The 16,061-nt window shown below is 41.3% G+C and overlaps 1 protein-coding gene across 1 annotated transcript in view; it reads right to left on the reverse strand.

Moving 5' to 3' along the window:
- Positions 1–12,734: 12,734 nt before the first annotated feature.
- Positions 12,735–16,061, reverse strand: part of LOC140196262 (uncharacterized) — a 60,877-nt gene continuing 57,550 nt past the window's right edge. Inside the window, exons 23-24 of the mRNA XM_072255161.1 lie at positions 15,178–15,307; positions 12,735–14,070 (exon numbers count right to left, since the gene is read on the reverse strand). Coding sequence (XP_072111262.1) covers positions 14,058–14,070; positions 15,178–15,307 — 143 coding nt within the window. The 3' untranslated portion in view covers positions 12,735–14,057. The remainder of the gene's footprint in view (positions 14,071–15,177; positions 15,308–16,061) is intronic.

Here is a 16,061-nt window from a genome sequence, read left to right on the forward strand (position 1 = left end):
TATTTATTATTATTATTATTACTATTATTATTATTTCTTTCTTTTTGTATTTGCACTTGGTTGTCTTTTGCACATTGGCGAATGCCCAAGTTGATGTGGTCTTTCATTGATCTTATTATGGTTATTATTCTATTATGGATATGTTGAGTATACCCGCAAGTAAATGAATCTCAGGGTTGTCTATAGTGACATATGTACTTTGATAATAAACTTACTTCGAACTTTGAACTTTGAACTTTGGAAAACTTTTCATGAACATCTCCATTCTCAATGGTTGCAGAAACTAAAACATGAATGCAGGATTATTTTTGTCAAAAAATATTGAGTGAATAAACCTTCTCCTCATCCTCAAGGTATACCATCAGTGAAGCCAGTCTATGGTCAATTTGATTCACATCAAGTGAAATTATGGGATAGATGAGCTGATTTTGAAAATGCTATGAACCTCAACAAGGCAGCAAATGTTGAAAATGTTATCAAGCAGCCCTAATGAAAAAAAGTTAATGGGAATCAAGGGGAAGACACACTCATACCAGGCACTAAAGAAGATGGTCACACATATCATTACCAATTATCACACTCCCAGGCCTTGCCACTGGAATTCCTCATGATCTAGACAGAAGCTGGGCCAACTTCAGTTTCCCAATAAAAGAACTTCCCCCTTAATAATATCAGAATGGAATGTTCCCTTTTAATTGTACTCTGTTCGGCTTCATTTATTAGTCCTCAAAAAAAGTAGTCCTGTCTCCCATCTAGCAAGTGGTAGAGACATGTGAACAAAAATGGACAGCAGCATCTCACCCAGGCTTTTCCAGCAGCACCCAGCATATCTGTGCCCATCGCCACTCAGTGAAGCAAAGTTAATGGGTGCAACTTTAGAACCTTTATCTCTTCATGTTACATGCCATTCTGAATTGCAACCAGTGCAAAACTCTGACAATATTTTATCTGACCTTCCCAAGATCCCAGTGCTGGAGTTTGCAGTTTCACTGCTGGACCTTATTTCCCAGCTTTTGATCTAGTTACTATGGCCTGGGTCCTTGCATTCTCCTCCAATCACCAGGACCCCAAGGTTTCTTCCTACACTCCAGATTCGTGGATCTCTCACGCCCAGACACACAATGGATTCCTGGATCCCACACTCCCTTTAACCTCACATGGTCTTGTTGGCTGCACTGCCTTCAAACTTAATTGTTTTTACTGACCTTGCTCTCTTTAGCTTATTGGGTTCATTGAAATGTTACTGTGCATCACCTTATGAAATAAAAGTAAATGTTATAGTTTCTGATAGTTCCTAACGTCTGTTAAGTTGCAACAAAAATCACAAAGGAGGTCGATTAAAGGAGTTTTACTGTACATTATCATTTCTTCATTGGGTCAAAATCATGAAAATACCGATTCAAAAAGAAATTAAGGGGTGGTAATAAATGATCCTATGAATGAAAAATGAATTTTTACAGATATTTGCAGAAGATTTATTTTTGTTTGATGTTTTGGTGTAACAAATATTAATAGTTAAGAATAGAAACCAAAATTAGGAACCATGTTGGGAAATGAAACTGATAGTAGGAACCATCAACTAAATATGGTTGACTTTTTCAGCTTGCATTAGTAGGCCAAGAATGTAAAGGATGTATTGTATATTGAATTAAGAAAATAATGCTGTACAATTTCAAAGAATCATTACTGGATTGACCTCAGTTTTTGGAAGTAACAGACATTGGTCTTTCTGCGCTACAATAACAGCACTGTTTTGATAATAATAGCACAGATACTAGCTGCACCAGGAGAGAGGCCTTGCAGAGTAGGATCACAAAAGGAATAGGAGAAGTGTCTTGTACTCTGGAAATACTGGGACAACTTAGAAGATGTGCAGTTTAGAAGAGTACTTGGCAGAGGGAAACAAGAAATATAAAGTCTATTTTTGTGAAATAAAATCTGAAAATCAAATTGGTTGGCTGGTGAATTGATTGGATGCTTAAGGCATGTCCCTTGCATACTCACTTGCTCACCTCTTAACAGAAGGCCTGTAGAGGGAGAGACTGAGAGTGTATTGTGGAGACAGCTGTTGGAGCATGTCCCTAGTGATAAAGAAGAGGGACAGCTTTGTATAATAAGGCTAGAACTGGTTGGAAAAGACCAAACTAAACTGAACAAAATCTGAAGCATATCCATTCCCCAGTGCAGATGAATTACTTTTTACATTGGCATGTGAAGGGCTCTTCAATAAAATACATTGACCTTTCCTTCACATACCAGCAGCTAGAGGTGGATGCAGGGTCAGGCATTTTCCTCACTAGTGGCACGTACAAAGGCTGCATGCACAACTGATGGAGTTTCAACAGCACCAGCAACTTCCCAGCCTGTCCTGGCACTTTGTTAAGGATCCAGCCTGAACACTGGGTCGCAGGGCCTCTGCTGGTAGCTCTGGATCATGACAGTCCATCTGTCTGTATCTTGTTTTACAGCAGTTGGCATCCAGCTTAATGGTGCATTACCGCCACCCTCTGCTCCGGAATGTGCACTAGACATACGTCATATATCACACACACACACCCCTACACTTCACCCTCCCATCTTTGACCATCCTAGTATCCTATTCCTGTTTATTCGTCATATTCTATAAAAAACCCCTGTACCCCTTAAAAACGCTAAAAATACCCGGACTTGTGCTCTCTCACCCATGCCCAGCAACCCTTTTAATGTGAATTCCTGCATCCCCAACTCCCTTAATTTATTTCTCATCATCTCTCTCTGTATCCCATACTTCCTGCAACACAAAACCACATGTTCTACTGACTCCTCTTCCTGACATTCCTTGCACAATCCTGTCTGGTGTTTCCCTATCATTTTCAATGTTTTGTTTAATTCACAATGCCCCAGCCTTAACCTAGTCCACATCATGACCGTCTTTAATTTCTGTTTTCTTTCACCTGACCATGTGGGTTCTGGCCCAGCCCCTTTCCTTTTTTGGACTTCCTCCAATTACCTGCTTGTCTCCTAATTTTCACCCACCTGTGTCTAATTTTCACTCACTACCCTGTCCATTTCAACCCCGCCTTAACTAGCATTCTCTGCCAGACCTGTGGGAGAGATATGGGGAATGATTAAGAGGATGGGAGGAGATAGAAGGGAATGGGAATATCCAGTAATGATATCTGAGGAGGAAACTGCAGTCTCCAGTAGGGATAAGGCTGAGGTCATGGCCAAGTCATTTGTACTGATACACAGTTCAGAAAGTTTGTCTGAAGAAGGGAGAAGAAGGGAAAGAATAATGAGCCAACTCTAGGTGTGTTAAGCAGGAGGGAAGGAACAGATGATATAATTGATGATCCATTTACATTAGCAGAAATGGTGAGAGCAATAAAGAGATCGAGACCAACCTCCCCAGGGAAAGATCTGATATGCTCTGTGATGCTAAAAGATCTAGGAGAAGGAGCGCTCTTGAAGTTGTTGCATTTTTATAACAGAGTGTGGGAGGAGGGAAGATTACCAAGTGCATGGAAAGAAGCAGTAGTAATTCCAATAAGGAAACCTGGCAAGGATCTGTCAAAACCCACTAGCTACAGACCAATTGTATTAACATCAAGTATATGTAAGATAATGGAAAGGATGATAACAGAAAGGTTATCATATGAGCTTGAGAAAAGGGGAATGCTGGCAAGTTATCAGAGTGGTTTTAGAAAGGGAAGGAATTCCATGGACTCAGTGATTATGTTAGAGACTGAAATAAGGAAGGCCCAGGCAAATAGAGAGTCAGTAGTGGCAGTGTTCTTTGACATTGAAAAAGCCTATGATATGATGTGGAAGGAAGGATTATTAATTAAACTGCACAAGATGGGGGTTGGTGGGAGAGTTTTTAATTGGATTAAAGATTTTTTGTTTGGTAGAAAAATTCAAGTTCGGATTGGATCAGAATTATCAAAACAGTACATAGTGGAAAATGGCACACCTCAAGGTAGTGTGATTAGCCTGTTACTTTTCATCATTATGATCAATGATGTCTTCACAAAGGTACCAGTGGATATAGGTAGGTCACTGTTTGCGGATGATGGGGCCTTGTGGAAAAGAGGCAGGAACATGGACCATATAATCAGGAAACTACAAGAAGCAATTGATGAAGTGGTGGAGTGGGGTTATGATTGGGGATGTAGATTTTCAGTAGATAAAACTCGAACTGTATTTTTTACCAGGAAAAGGGTTGAGGTAGGGAAGAAGTTAAGGATGTATGGGGTTGAATTAGAAAGGGTTGCATCATTTAAATTTCTGGGAGTTATATTTGATTCACGATTAACATAGGCAGACCATATCAGGAAAGTTGAGGAGAAATGTAAAGAAGTAATAAATGTGATGAGATGTTTGACTGGTAGGGAATGGGGAGCAAGTTGTTCAGCTTTGAAGAGAATGTATGTGGCTTTAGTGAGATCTGTATTGGATTATGGAAATATAGTATATGGATCAGCAGCTAGGTCTCTTATAAGGAAACTGGATGTGATTCAGGCTCAGGCCTTGAGAGTGTGCAGTGGGGCTTTTAAAACGTCACCAGTGTCAGCCCTACAGGTAGAAATGGAAATAATGCCTTTGGAACTAAGAAGGATGCAACTGATGGCAAACTACTGGGCTAACTTGCAGGGGCACAATGATTCTCACCCTACTAAAGGAGTGTTGCAGGAGTGCTGGGAAAATGGGAGGTTTCAGAGGGATACCTTTAGTCAGGTAGGGAATGATATTGCGAAAGAATGTGGAGTATTTGATCTGAGGATAAGTCCTTCAGTAGTTTATCCGGGTGTAGCTCCATGGAAGCTTGTATGGCCTGACATAGACTGGCATTTGTTAGAGGTAAAAAGGAAAGAAAGATATAAAAAAAATTTGGTAAATGCATTTAACTGTCATGTGATGGAAAAGTATAGTGATTATATTCACATTTATACAGATGGTGCGAAGGAACCTGAAACAGGAGTGACAGGGTTTGGGGTGGTAATACCAGCAAAAGAAATTGGAATCAGCAGAAGAACATCTAATAAGTTAAGGGAGTTTACAGTGGAGATGCTGGCAATGTTGGTTGCGTTGCAATGGGTGCAGAAAGCCAGACAAGCCAAAGTATTGATATGTTCAGATTCATCCTTAGTTCTAGCAAGTTTAAGATCTTTTCACACAAACAGTCGGCAAGATGTACTTTATGAAGTCCTTCAGTTAGTTACAAGAATTGCAAATCAGGGAGGTCAGGTAAAATTTCTATGGGTTCCAGCACATGTAGGGGTGAAGGGGAATGAGAGGGTGGATGAGTTGGCAAAGAGGGCGTTAAAGAAAGAAAATGTGGAAATGCACATTAGTATCAGTAAAGCAGAGGTTAAGTGTGTAATCTGGGAAAAAGTCAACCGAATGTGGCAAGAAATATGGGACAGGGAGGGGAAAGGGAGGCATTTATATCAAATACAAAAGAGTGTTGTAGTTACTAGAGTAGGTAATGGAAACAGAAGAGAGGAAATTGGGTGGACTAGGTTAAGGCTGGGGCATTGTGCATTAAACAAAACATAGAAAATGATAGGGAAACACCAGACAGGATTGTGTGAAGAATGTCAGGAAGAGGAGTCAGTAGAACATGTAGTTCTGAGTTGCAGGAAGTATGGGATACAGAGAGAGATGAGAAATAAATTAAGGGAGTTGGGGATGCAGGAATTCACATTAAAAGGGTCGCTGGGCATGGGTGAGAGAGCACAAGTCCGGGTATTTTTAGCGTTTTTAAGGGGTACAGGGGTTTTTTATAGAATATGACGAATAAACAGGAATAGGATACCAGGATGGTCAAAGATGGGAGGGTGATAGATAGATAGATAGATAGATGGATGATGTGAGAGAGAGAGTGATTGGGTGAAGGGATTTAGAATGTCTGTATAGCGCACATTCTGGAGCAGAGGGTGGTGGTAATGCACCATTAAGCTGGATGCCAACCGCCGTAAAACAAGATACAGACAGACAGATTCTCTGCCAGTTTGTCTCAGGTTCTGACCTGTGTCGTTCTAACCTGTCATTGTGACTTCTGCCAGCTGATTTTACTTGATTCTGTGTTTTGGAATTTGCCTGTTCCTGTACCTGATTTTTGCCTGTGCGCTCTAGATTGTCTGCCCTCGCCTGACTGCCCTTGCTGGTAAGACCTCGGCCTGTCATTTCGGATCCATGCCTGCCTTCTGTTTTTGAAAGACTGTTCCCTTTGTGCTCCCTCAAACCCTGGTGAAAAAGTATTCATTGGTCTGCACTGCCGAAACCCGACACTTCCACAATTGAAAGGAGAGCTAAGAGGCATGTTCTTTTGCTTACAGAAGGTGGTAGATATATGGAGGTGGTAGAGGCAGGTGCAATCATAGCATTTCAAAGGGTTTGTTTGTATAGGCACATGGATAGGAGCATACATAGACACATAAGCCAACATAAATGAGTTGGGCTGAAAGGCCTGTTTCCATGCCAGGGAGCTATAACTTCATAATTTTTGGAAATTTCAGGAGCTGGAGTATGTTGTTAATTACTGGTTTAGGCTTTTAAAAAACAAACAACTGACATTCCTGGAGAGGTCATGTCCGGATTGCAACGATAAGAAATAGCAAAGTGCCAATTCCTGTGAAAATCCTGAGTTACTGAACCAACACAGGTCTACAGCCAACTCAGAGAAAGTGAGTGCTTTTGTAAATACACCAGCACCAACTGAAATGATTCCACAACCTATGGACTCATTTTCAAGGACTCTACAACTCATGCTCTCAGTTTTATCTATCCATTTATTTGTTTGTTCATTTATTTAATTTGCATTGTGTCTTCTCTTGCACCTTGGCTGTTTGCCAGTCTTTGTATGTAGTTTTAATTCTATCATACTTTTGTTCTATTGTAAATGCCTACAAGAAAACAAAACTTCTGTGATATATGGTGACATATATCAAGAAGCTGATCATGGCCAGAGTCAGCTCATGCCTAAGCAAGGATCTGGACCTGCTGCAATTTGCCTATCATCACAATAGACCTACAACAGATGCAATCTCACTGGCTCTCCTGTTGAACACCATCCCTTGAACAACCTGAACAATAGTAATACCCATGTCAGGTCATTTTTTGTTCAATACATCTCAATGCTCAACACAATTATACTCTCAGTTCTGACCAAACAAGCTCCAAAGTCTGGGCCTCTAAATTCCCTATGCAACTGACTCATTATCTTCCTCAGTGGGAGACCGCAGTCAGTACAGATCAGAAATAACATCGCCTCGCTGACAATCAACACCAGTGCACCTCAAGGATGCGTGTTTAGACCACCACTCTACTCTCTCTACATCCAATGGCACAGCTCAACACCATTTATAGACACAACCATTGTTGGCAGAATCTCAGATATTGACGGGGAGGCGTACAGATGTGAGATAGATCAGCTGGTTGAGTGGTGTTGCAACAACAACTAAATTTGTTAGATAAACCTTTTTAGAAACAAAATTGAGTATATTCCGGTAGTTATTAACACCCACCCCCACGAACAGAATCACCAAGAAGGACTTGCTTGAGGGAGGGGATCGGCGGGTCACGAAGCGCATGTGCAGTGGTGCCCGCGCAAGGCTTCATGGTCATTGTAGTCTTATGGGTAAACAACGCATTTGACTGCTACTCTTGTTCGTTGGCACCCCCCCTCCCCCCCGGTCAGCAGTGCAAAAAAGGTTGGGGACCCCTGACCTAGGGTTACCCATAGACCTCTATTTTTCTAAGCTCTATGTACCTATCCAAGAATCTCTTAAAAGACTCTATTGTATCTGCCTCCACCGCCATCGCTGGCAACTCATTCCACGCACTCACCATTCTGCATAAAAAAAAAACTTACGCCTGACGTCCTTTCTGTACCTACTTCCAAGCACCTTAAAACTGTGCCTTCACATGTTAGCCATTTCAGCCCTGGGAAAAAGCCTCTGCTTATCCACATGATCAATGCCTCTCATCATCTTATATACCTCTATCAGGTCACTTTTCATCCTCCGCCTCTCCAGGGAGAAGGCCAAATTCACTTAACCTATTCTCATAAGGCATTCTCCAGGCAACATCCTTGTAAATTTCCTCTGCTAAGAGCTCCAAGTCCACCATCTCCTACCAATAAATCTCCAATAAATCCATCTCTGATTGATCTTTCCTGCTGAAAAAAAGAGAATAAACCAAGTCCAGCACATTGTTTTAACTAACTAGTCTTCCTGACATTTCACCTAATTTATACATGTTGCTGGACTGTGGGGCCTTGCTGTATCTGAATTTTGTGCCTTAGCCCATGCTGGATGGTCTATCCTGTTTCATTCTTATTGTATTTGTACATATCAATCTGGCACAAGTGAATGGATTGCTGAGACAATTTAGAATCAATCACATCAATGTATTTCTGGTTACATAGAACGGTACAGAACAGTACAGGCCCTTCGGCCCACATTGTTGTGCCGACCCTCAAAGCCTGCCTCCTATATAACCCCCCACCTTAAATTCTTCCATATACCTGTCTAGTAGTCTCTTAAACTTCACTAGTGTATCTGCCTCCACCACTGACTCAGGCAGTGCATTCCACGCACCAACCACTCTGAGTAAAAAACCTTCCTCTAATATCCCTTTTGAACATCCCACCCCTTACCCTAAAGCCATGTCCCCTTGTATTGAGCAGTGGTGCCCTGGGGAAGAGGTGCTGGCTATCCACTTTATCTATTCCTCTTAATATCTTGTACACCTCTATCATGTCTCCTCTCATCCTCCTCCTCTCCAAAAAGTAAAGCCCTAGCTCCCTGAATCTCTGATCATAATCCATACTCTCTAAACCAGGCAGCATCCTGGTAAATCTCCTCTGTACCCTTTCCAATGCTTCCACATCCTTCCTATAGTGAGGGAACCAGAACTGGACACAGTACTCCAAGTGTGGCCTAACCAGAGTTTTATAGAGCTGCATCATTACCCTATGACTCTTAAACTCTATCCCTTGACTTATGAAAGCTAACACCCCATAAACTTTCTTAACTACCTTATCTACCTGTGAGGCAACTTTCAGGGATCTGTGGACAAGTACCCCCAGATCCCTCTGCTCCTCCACACTACCAAGTATCTTGCCATTTACTTTGTATTCTGCCTTGGAGTTTGTCCTTCCAAAGTGTACCATCTCACGCTTCTCTGGGTTGAACTCCATCTGCCACTTCTCAGCCCACCTCTGCATCCTATCAATGTCTCTCTACTGTCTTCGACAATCCCCTACACTATCTACAACACCACCAACCTTTGTGTCGTCACCAAACTTGCCCACATTCAGGTCGTTAATAAAAATCACAAAAAGTAGAGGTCCCAGAACCGATCCTTGTGGGACACCACTAGTCACAAACCTCCAATCTAAATGTACTCCCTCCACCACGACCCTCTGCCCTCTGCAGGCAAGCCAATTCTGAATCCACCTGGACAAACTTCCCTGGATCCCATGCCTTCTGACTTTCTGAATAAGCCTACCATGTGGAACCTTGTCAAATACCTTACTAAAATCCATATAGATCACATCCACTGCACTACCCTCATCTATATGCCTAATCACCTCCTCAGAGAACTCTATCAGGCTTGTTGGACACAATCTGCCCTTCACAAAGCCATGCTGTGTGTCCCTGATCAGACCATGATTCTTTAAATGCCCATAGATCCTATCTCTAAGAATCTTTTCCAACAGCTTCCCCACCACAGATGTAAGGCTCGCTGGTCTATAATTACCCGGACTATCCCTACTACCTTTTTTGAACAAGGGAAAACATTCGCCTCCCTCCAATCCTCCGGTACCATCCCGGTAAAAAACAAGGACATAAAGATCCTAGCCAGAGGCTCAGCAATCTCTTCCCTTGCCTCGTGGAGCAGCCTGGGGAATATTCCGTCAAGCCCCAGGGACTAATGTATTTTAATAACTCCAACACCTCCTCTCCCTTAATATCAACATGCTCCAGAACATTAATCTCACTCATATCGTCCTCATTGTCATCAAGTTCCCTCTCATCGGTGAATACTGAAGAGAAGTATTCATTGAGGACCTTTCTCACTTCCACAGCCTCCAGGCACATCTTCCCACCATTATCTCTACCATTCTTTATCTTCCTCACTGGGACAAATTTATCCTTAACATCCTGCAAGAGATCTCTAAACATCGACCACATGTCCATAGTACATTTCCCTGCAAAAACATCATCCCAATTCACACCTGCAAGTTCTAGCCTTATAGCCTCATAATTTGCCCTTCCCCAATTAAAAATTTTCCTGTCCTCTCTGATTCTATCCTTTTCCATAATAATGCTGAAGGCCAGGGAGTGGTGGTCACTGTCCCCCAGATGCTCACCCACTGAGAAATCTGTGACCTGACCTGGTTTGTTACCTAATACTCGATCTAGTATTGCATTTCCCCTAGTCGGCCTGTCAACATACTGTGACAGGAATCTGTCCTGGGCACACTTAAACTCCGCCCCGTCCAAACCCTTGGAACTAATCAGGTGCCAATCAATATTAGGGAAGTAATAACAACCCTGTTATTTTTGCACCTTTCCAAAATCTGCCTCCCAATCTGCTCCTCGGTATCTCTGTTCCTATCAGGGGGTCTATAGAATACTCCCAGTAGAGTAACTGCTCCCTTCCTGTTCCTGACTTCCACCCATACTGACTCAAAAGAGGATCCTGCTACATTACCCACCCTTTCTGTAGCTGTAATAGTATCCCTGACCAGTAATGCCACCCCTTCTCCCCTCCCCCCCCATCCCTTTTAAAGCACTGAAATCCAGGAATATTGAGAATTCAATCCTGTCCTGGTGCCAGCCAAGTCTCTGTAATGGCCACTACATCATAATTCCATGTATGTATCCAAGCTCTCAGTTCATCACCTTTGTTTCTGATGCTTCTTGCATTGAGTTACACACACTTCAGCCCTTCTACCTTACTACCTTTACACCATTTATTCTGCTTCTCTTCCCTCAAAGCCTCTCTATGTGTTAGATCTGGCTTTACTCCATGCACTTCTTTCACTGCTCTATCGCTCCAGATCCCATCCCCCTTGCAAATTAGTTTAAACCCTCCCAAACCATGCTAGCAAACCTACCTGCAAGGATATTGCTCCCCCTCGAGTTCAGGTGCAACCCATCCAATCTGTACAGGTCCCACCTTCCCCAGAAGAGATCCCAATGATCTAAAAATCTAAAACCCTGCCCCCTGCACCAACTCCTCAGCCACGCATTCAACTGCCATCTCCTTATATTCTTACCATCACATAGCACTGGCAGCAATCCTGAGAACGCCACCCTTGAGGTCCTGTTCTTCAGCCTTCTGCCTAGTTCCCAAAACTCACACTTCAGGACCTCATCCCTCTTCCTGCCTATGTCATTGGTGCCAACATGTATCACGAATTCTGGTTGCTTTCCCTCTTGTACCAGGATGTCGTGCACCCGGTCAGAGACATCCCAGACCCTGGCGCCCAGGTGGCAACAAACCATGTGGGTGTCCTTCTCACGTCCACAAGATCTCCTGTCTGCTCCCCTGACTATAGAGTCTCCAATGACGACAGCTCACCTCTTCTCCGTCCCACCCTTCTTCACCGCAGGGTCAGACTCAGTGCCAGAAGCCCTGCCACCATCGCTCACACCTGGTCATTCGTCCTTGCCAACAGTGTCCAGGATGGTAAACTTATTATTCAGGGGAATGGCTACAGGGGTGCTCTGCACTACCTGTCTACTCACCTTCACTTTCCCCCCTCTGACTGTCACCCATCAACCTGCTTCTGGCAGCCTAGGTGTGACTACCTCCCTGTAGCTCTCATCTATGACTGCTTCATTCTCCCTTACGAGTCGAAGGTCACCCAGTTGCTGCTCCAGATTCCTTACATGGTCTTTCAGATCACCCAGCCGCATGCACTTCTGGCAGATGTGACTCTGTGGGAGATGGGGGTTACCCAAAGACTGCCACATCTCACATGAGAGGAACATCACCGTCTCAGGAGGCATTGTAAAGACTAACTGGGAACAGGCTCATCCTCTGCCTCTTCTCATCGAAACCTCTTGAGTCAGTCTCAAAGCTCCACTCCTTCACTGGCCCGCTCACTCACTGGCTGCTCTGCTTGAGCTACCCCTCTATTTATTTGTTTGAGCTGTTCAAAATGTTTGGTCACCTGACCTCGATTGCCCAATCAGCTGCTTTCTGCTGAGTCTGAGCTATTCAAATCTTATTGTCTAGTTAACTGCTTTCTGCTGAACTATTCAAATCTTGATTGACTTGATTGCACTGCCAAAACTGCCAGAATCTCTCGAGTCAAAGCCTCAAATCTCCACTCACTCACTAGCAGCTTTCCACGTTGGTATGTCTAAGTAAAGGTGTCTGAAGTCCTTACAGAAGGATACTAGAGAAGCAGATGTATTCTTAATGCAGTGTGCAGCAATCACAATCTAATTTTTTGTCACACCATCTCCTGTCAGCCATATCTCCTAGAAAAGTGAACAGACTTAGAACAAGCAACAGAGGCAGAAATTGAAATGGAGAGAGAAAGAAAGCAAAGGCAAGAGCAATGAGAAATAAAAGTGAGCAAAAGATGAGAAAACAATGGAAGAATCAGAATCAGGTATGAGGACAGAACAGATACTCCCAGTTATCAAGATAAGCAAGTTGTGCAATGAAGCAAGGAACAAAATTACACAACTTTATTTAAATGCACAAGTACTTTTAAAAATCTTTATTCCAATTTTAATTTATCTTGTAATACAGTCATTATAATTTTATATTTTTTTACATAAGAGTGTGTGAGAGAAGCAAAAGTAGAAATGTTTAAAAGCCACCAATATTATACCATTGTTACTTACTGTGGTCAGTACAAAATTAATCATGTAATTGATTTTTTTTCTGATTTGTCTGCCCTGTGCCACCACTCCAATCCATGTATTAACATTGACACTGTCTTCCAAGTACCTGAAGCATACTCTTTGAATTCTAGAGAAGTGAAATACTTTTGTAAATCATGATACAGAAGAATGTTGATATTGAAGCAAATAAACCTGTTTTGTTTTCATTTAGGCCATCATCAACTATAATTAGTTTAGGTATTGAATCCAAAAATGTTGAAACAATCATTGGCAATTTTTCTTTAGAACCTTTAAGCATAAAAAATGTAATATCAGCTATATACAATCCGCTCCAATTTTGCTAGTACAAAATGTTCCATTTATTATTCTACTAAGTCACAATAATTTATTTTTTATCTATTATATGATCATGTTCCAGCAGTACTCAGAGCACAGAGTGAATTATACAATTTCTGAGCATATACAATATACTGTATGAACTGTCAGCAGCTAAAACTCAGAGTGTGATTTCAAAGAAATGTTTCAATGCAATGAATCAAATGCAAACCAATCATTGGAATTGTTGACTTTATGAATAGGTATGACAATATTATGGGAAATAACTTTCAAGGTACAAATTGCCTAGAAGCTTTTAGTTAGACCTTGAAATTTAAAATGCTCCAACTCCAGTAGGATCAATGAAATCGCCAGAAGAATTCTTTAAATATTTCTCAATATTGCTGAATAAAGTAATAATTCTTTAGATTTGTATTGTTTTATCCCAGAAAATTTATTAAATCCAGGCATAAATGCAAATGGCAGGTAAGTTGCATTTAGGAGGAACCTATAATTTAATTGCAATTATAGCTTGTCCTTGTCTTTCTGGGTACCTGCGCTGAAACATTTTGGAGCAGCCTTCAAATATTTCGGCTCTAAGTTTAGTTAAATTATGATATAACATTTTAATCAGTTGCATATAAGATCGAAGTATCAACCCATCTATTATGGCACAATTTCTACACATACTGTATAATAGGAAAAAAAAGAATAAAGGCATAGGCCGTAATAGGAACAGGATTTAAATAAACTTACTGTTAAGTTCTTTTATTTTAGAATAATGAATATTATACACTATCATTCCACTTGAGGTATCAATCATTATATTATGCATTATAAATTTCACTAAGATGAAAATCTTTCTCTGTTCTGTGCTTCTTCTGTTTATAATTCCCCGCTGAAAATAAAATCAATATTACGGTATTAGTATAGGGCATACTTAACTCTTATAAGACTCAGGAGCAGAATTAGGCCTTTCAGCCCATCAAATCTGCTCTGCCATTCTATCATGGCTGGCTTACTATCTCCCTCAACCCCATTCAGCTGCCTTCTCCTGTAGCCTTTGACACCCTTACTAGTCAAGAAGCTATCAACTTCTATTTTAAATATACCCAAATACTTGGCTTCCACAGCCATCTGTGGCAATGGATTCCACAGATTCACCACCTTCAGGCTAATAAAATTCATCCTCATCTCTATTCTAATGAGGTGTTCTTTTATTTTGGGGCTGTGTCCTCTGGTCCTACACTCCCCTCTATAAGAAACACCCTCTGAACATCCATTCTTTCTAGGCATTTTAATAGTAGATAGATTTCAATGAGAGTGCCCCCCCCCCCCGCTTGTTTTTCTAAACTCTATTGAGTACAGGTGCTGAGCTATCGAAAGCTCCTCATACATTAACTCCTTCATTCCTGGGATAATTCTGCTGAATCTCCTCTGGACCCCTTCAATGCTAACAATTCTTTCTTAGGAATAGGGTCCAAAACTGATCACGATACTCCAATATTAGGGCCTGCTTGGGTTGTTCTTACAATTGTGGAATAATTATTTTAACTGAGTTCAGAGAAGCAGGATCTAGTAAATAGAAAAGTATTGATTCAGACTAATTGAGTCATGAAGTATCACCACAACATATTGTTCGGATAAAATGTGCCTCACTTTAGGACGCATTAGTTTCTAATACTGTATTGCATTGATAATCAGCAGCCGCGATACCTCCATCTAATGAGAGTTTTCTGTGCTAATTCAATGTTTCTGTGATAATTGATATAAAATTATATTTAAATGAATGTCAGATCTGACATTCTGACATCTGAATCATTATCCTTTACTCAGCAAAAACATTCATAATGTGAAGATCATAATTCATCCCATCCACTCCCTGAATCTAGAACCAGATTTAAGGAATAAGCATTCTTTTTTACAGCCACACAACTGTTCAATTGTAAAAATGCCAATTTATACCATGTATTTACACATTTGTTCATTATTTTACAGAATATACCTTTTCTTTATCCGAAGAATCCGAAGAGCTTCATGTTGCAGCTTTTCAATAATCTTCTCTCTTACATGTTGAAGAGCCAAGTTCAGATCCCCACTTGTGACTGTATATCGCAGGATAACTTTATGTTGTGCTGCACATAATGTAAAGAAGAAATGACTAAAGGTTGAAGTCCACTGCAGGTAGGATGTTTCTTAAATGTTCTGGTGTTCTCATGATGGAAAATAGTATATATTTAGACAAAATGGGCAAATACTGCAAATGGGCATGATAATATTCTGGAAATGTATATAACACTTCCTAAAGTTATAGATTAAAGCAACAGGCACGCACGCACACAATCTGAGCAACAGTTTCTGGTCTTTAAAGGTACATTCCAATTAGTCCCATTTGTCCAACTTTCCCCCAGCTCTATTAAGCTCCCATGGTACGAGGGGTGATTGATAAGTTCGTGGCCTAAGGTAGGAGTCAATTTTAAAAAACCTAGGCACATTTATTTTTCCTACATTTACACACTTAGTCCAGCAGTCGCAGAGCATACGGATCCCTTCTTTGTAGAAGTCGGTTTCTTGGACCTCCAGAGGTGGTCTACAGCAGGGATGATTGATAAGTTCGTGGCCTAAAGTAGAAGAAAATCAGTTATGAACTTCAAACTTTCTGCATTTTCACTCGGAGTTGAACTGCATGCACATGTAATGAGAGTTGTATAACTCATCTCCTTCTACCTTAGGCCACGAACTTATCAATCACCTCTGCTGTGGACCACCTGGCGGTCCAAGTTGCTCTTGTTACATGCACGTGCAGTTCAACTCTTTGAGTGATAATGCTGAAAGTTTGAAGTTAATAACTCATCTCCTTCTACCGTAGGCCACGAACTTATCAATCAC

The sequence above is a fragment of the Mobula birostris genome, chromosome 4 (genome assembly GCF_030028105.1).
Source record: "Mobula birostris isolate sMobBir1 chromosome 4, sMobBir1.hap1, whole genome shotgun sequence".
NCBI lineage: Eukaryota > Metazoa > Chordata > Chondrichthyes > Myliobatiformes > Myliobatidae > Mobula > Mobula birostris.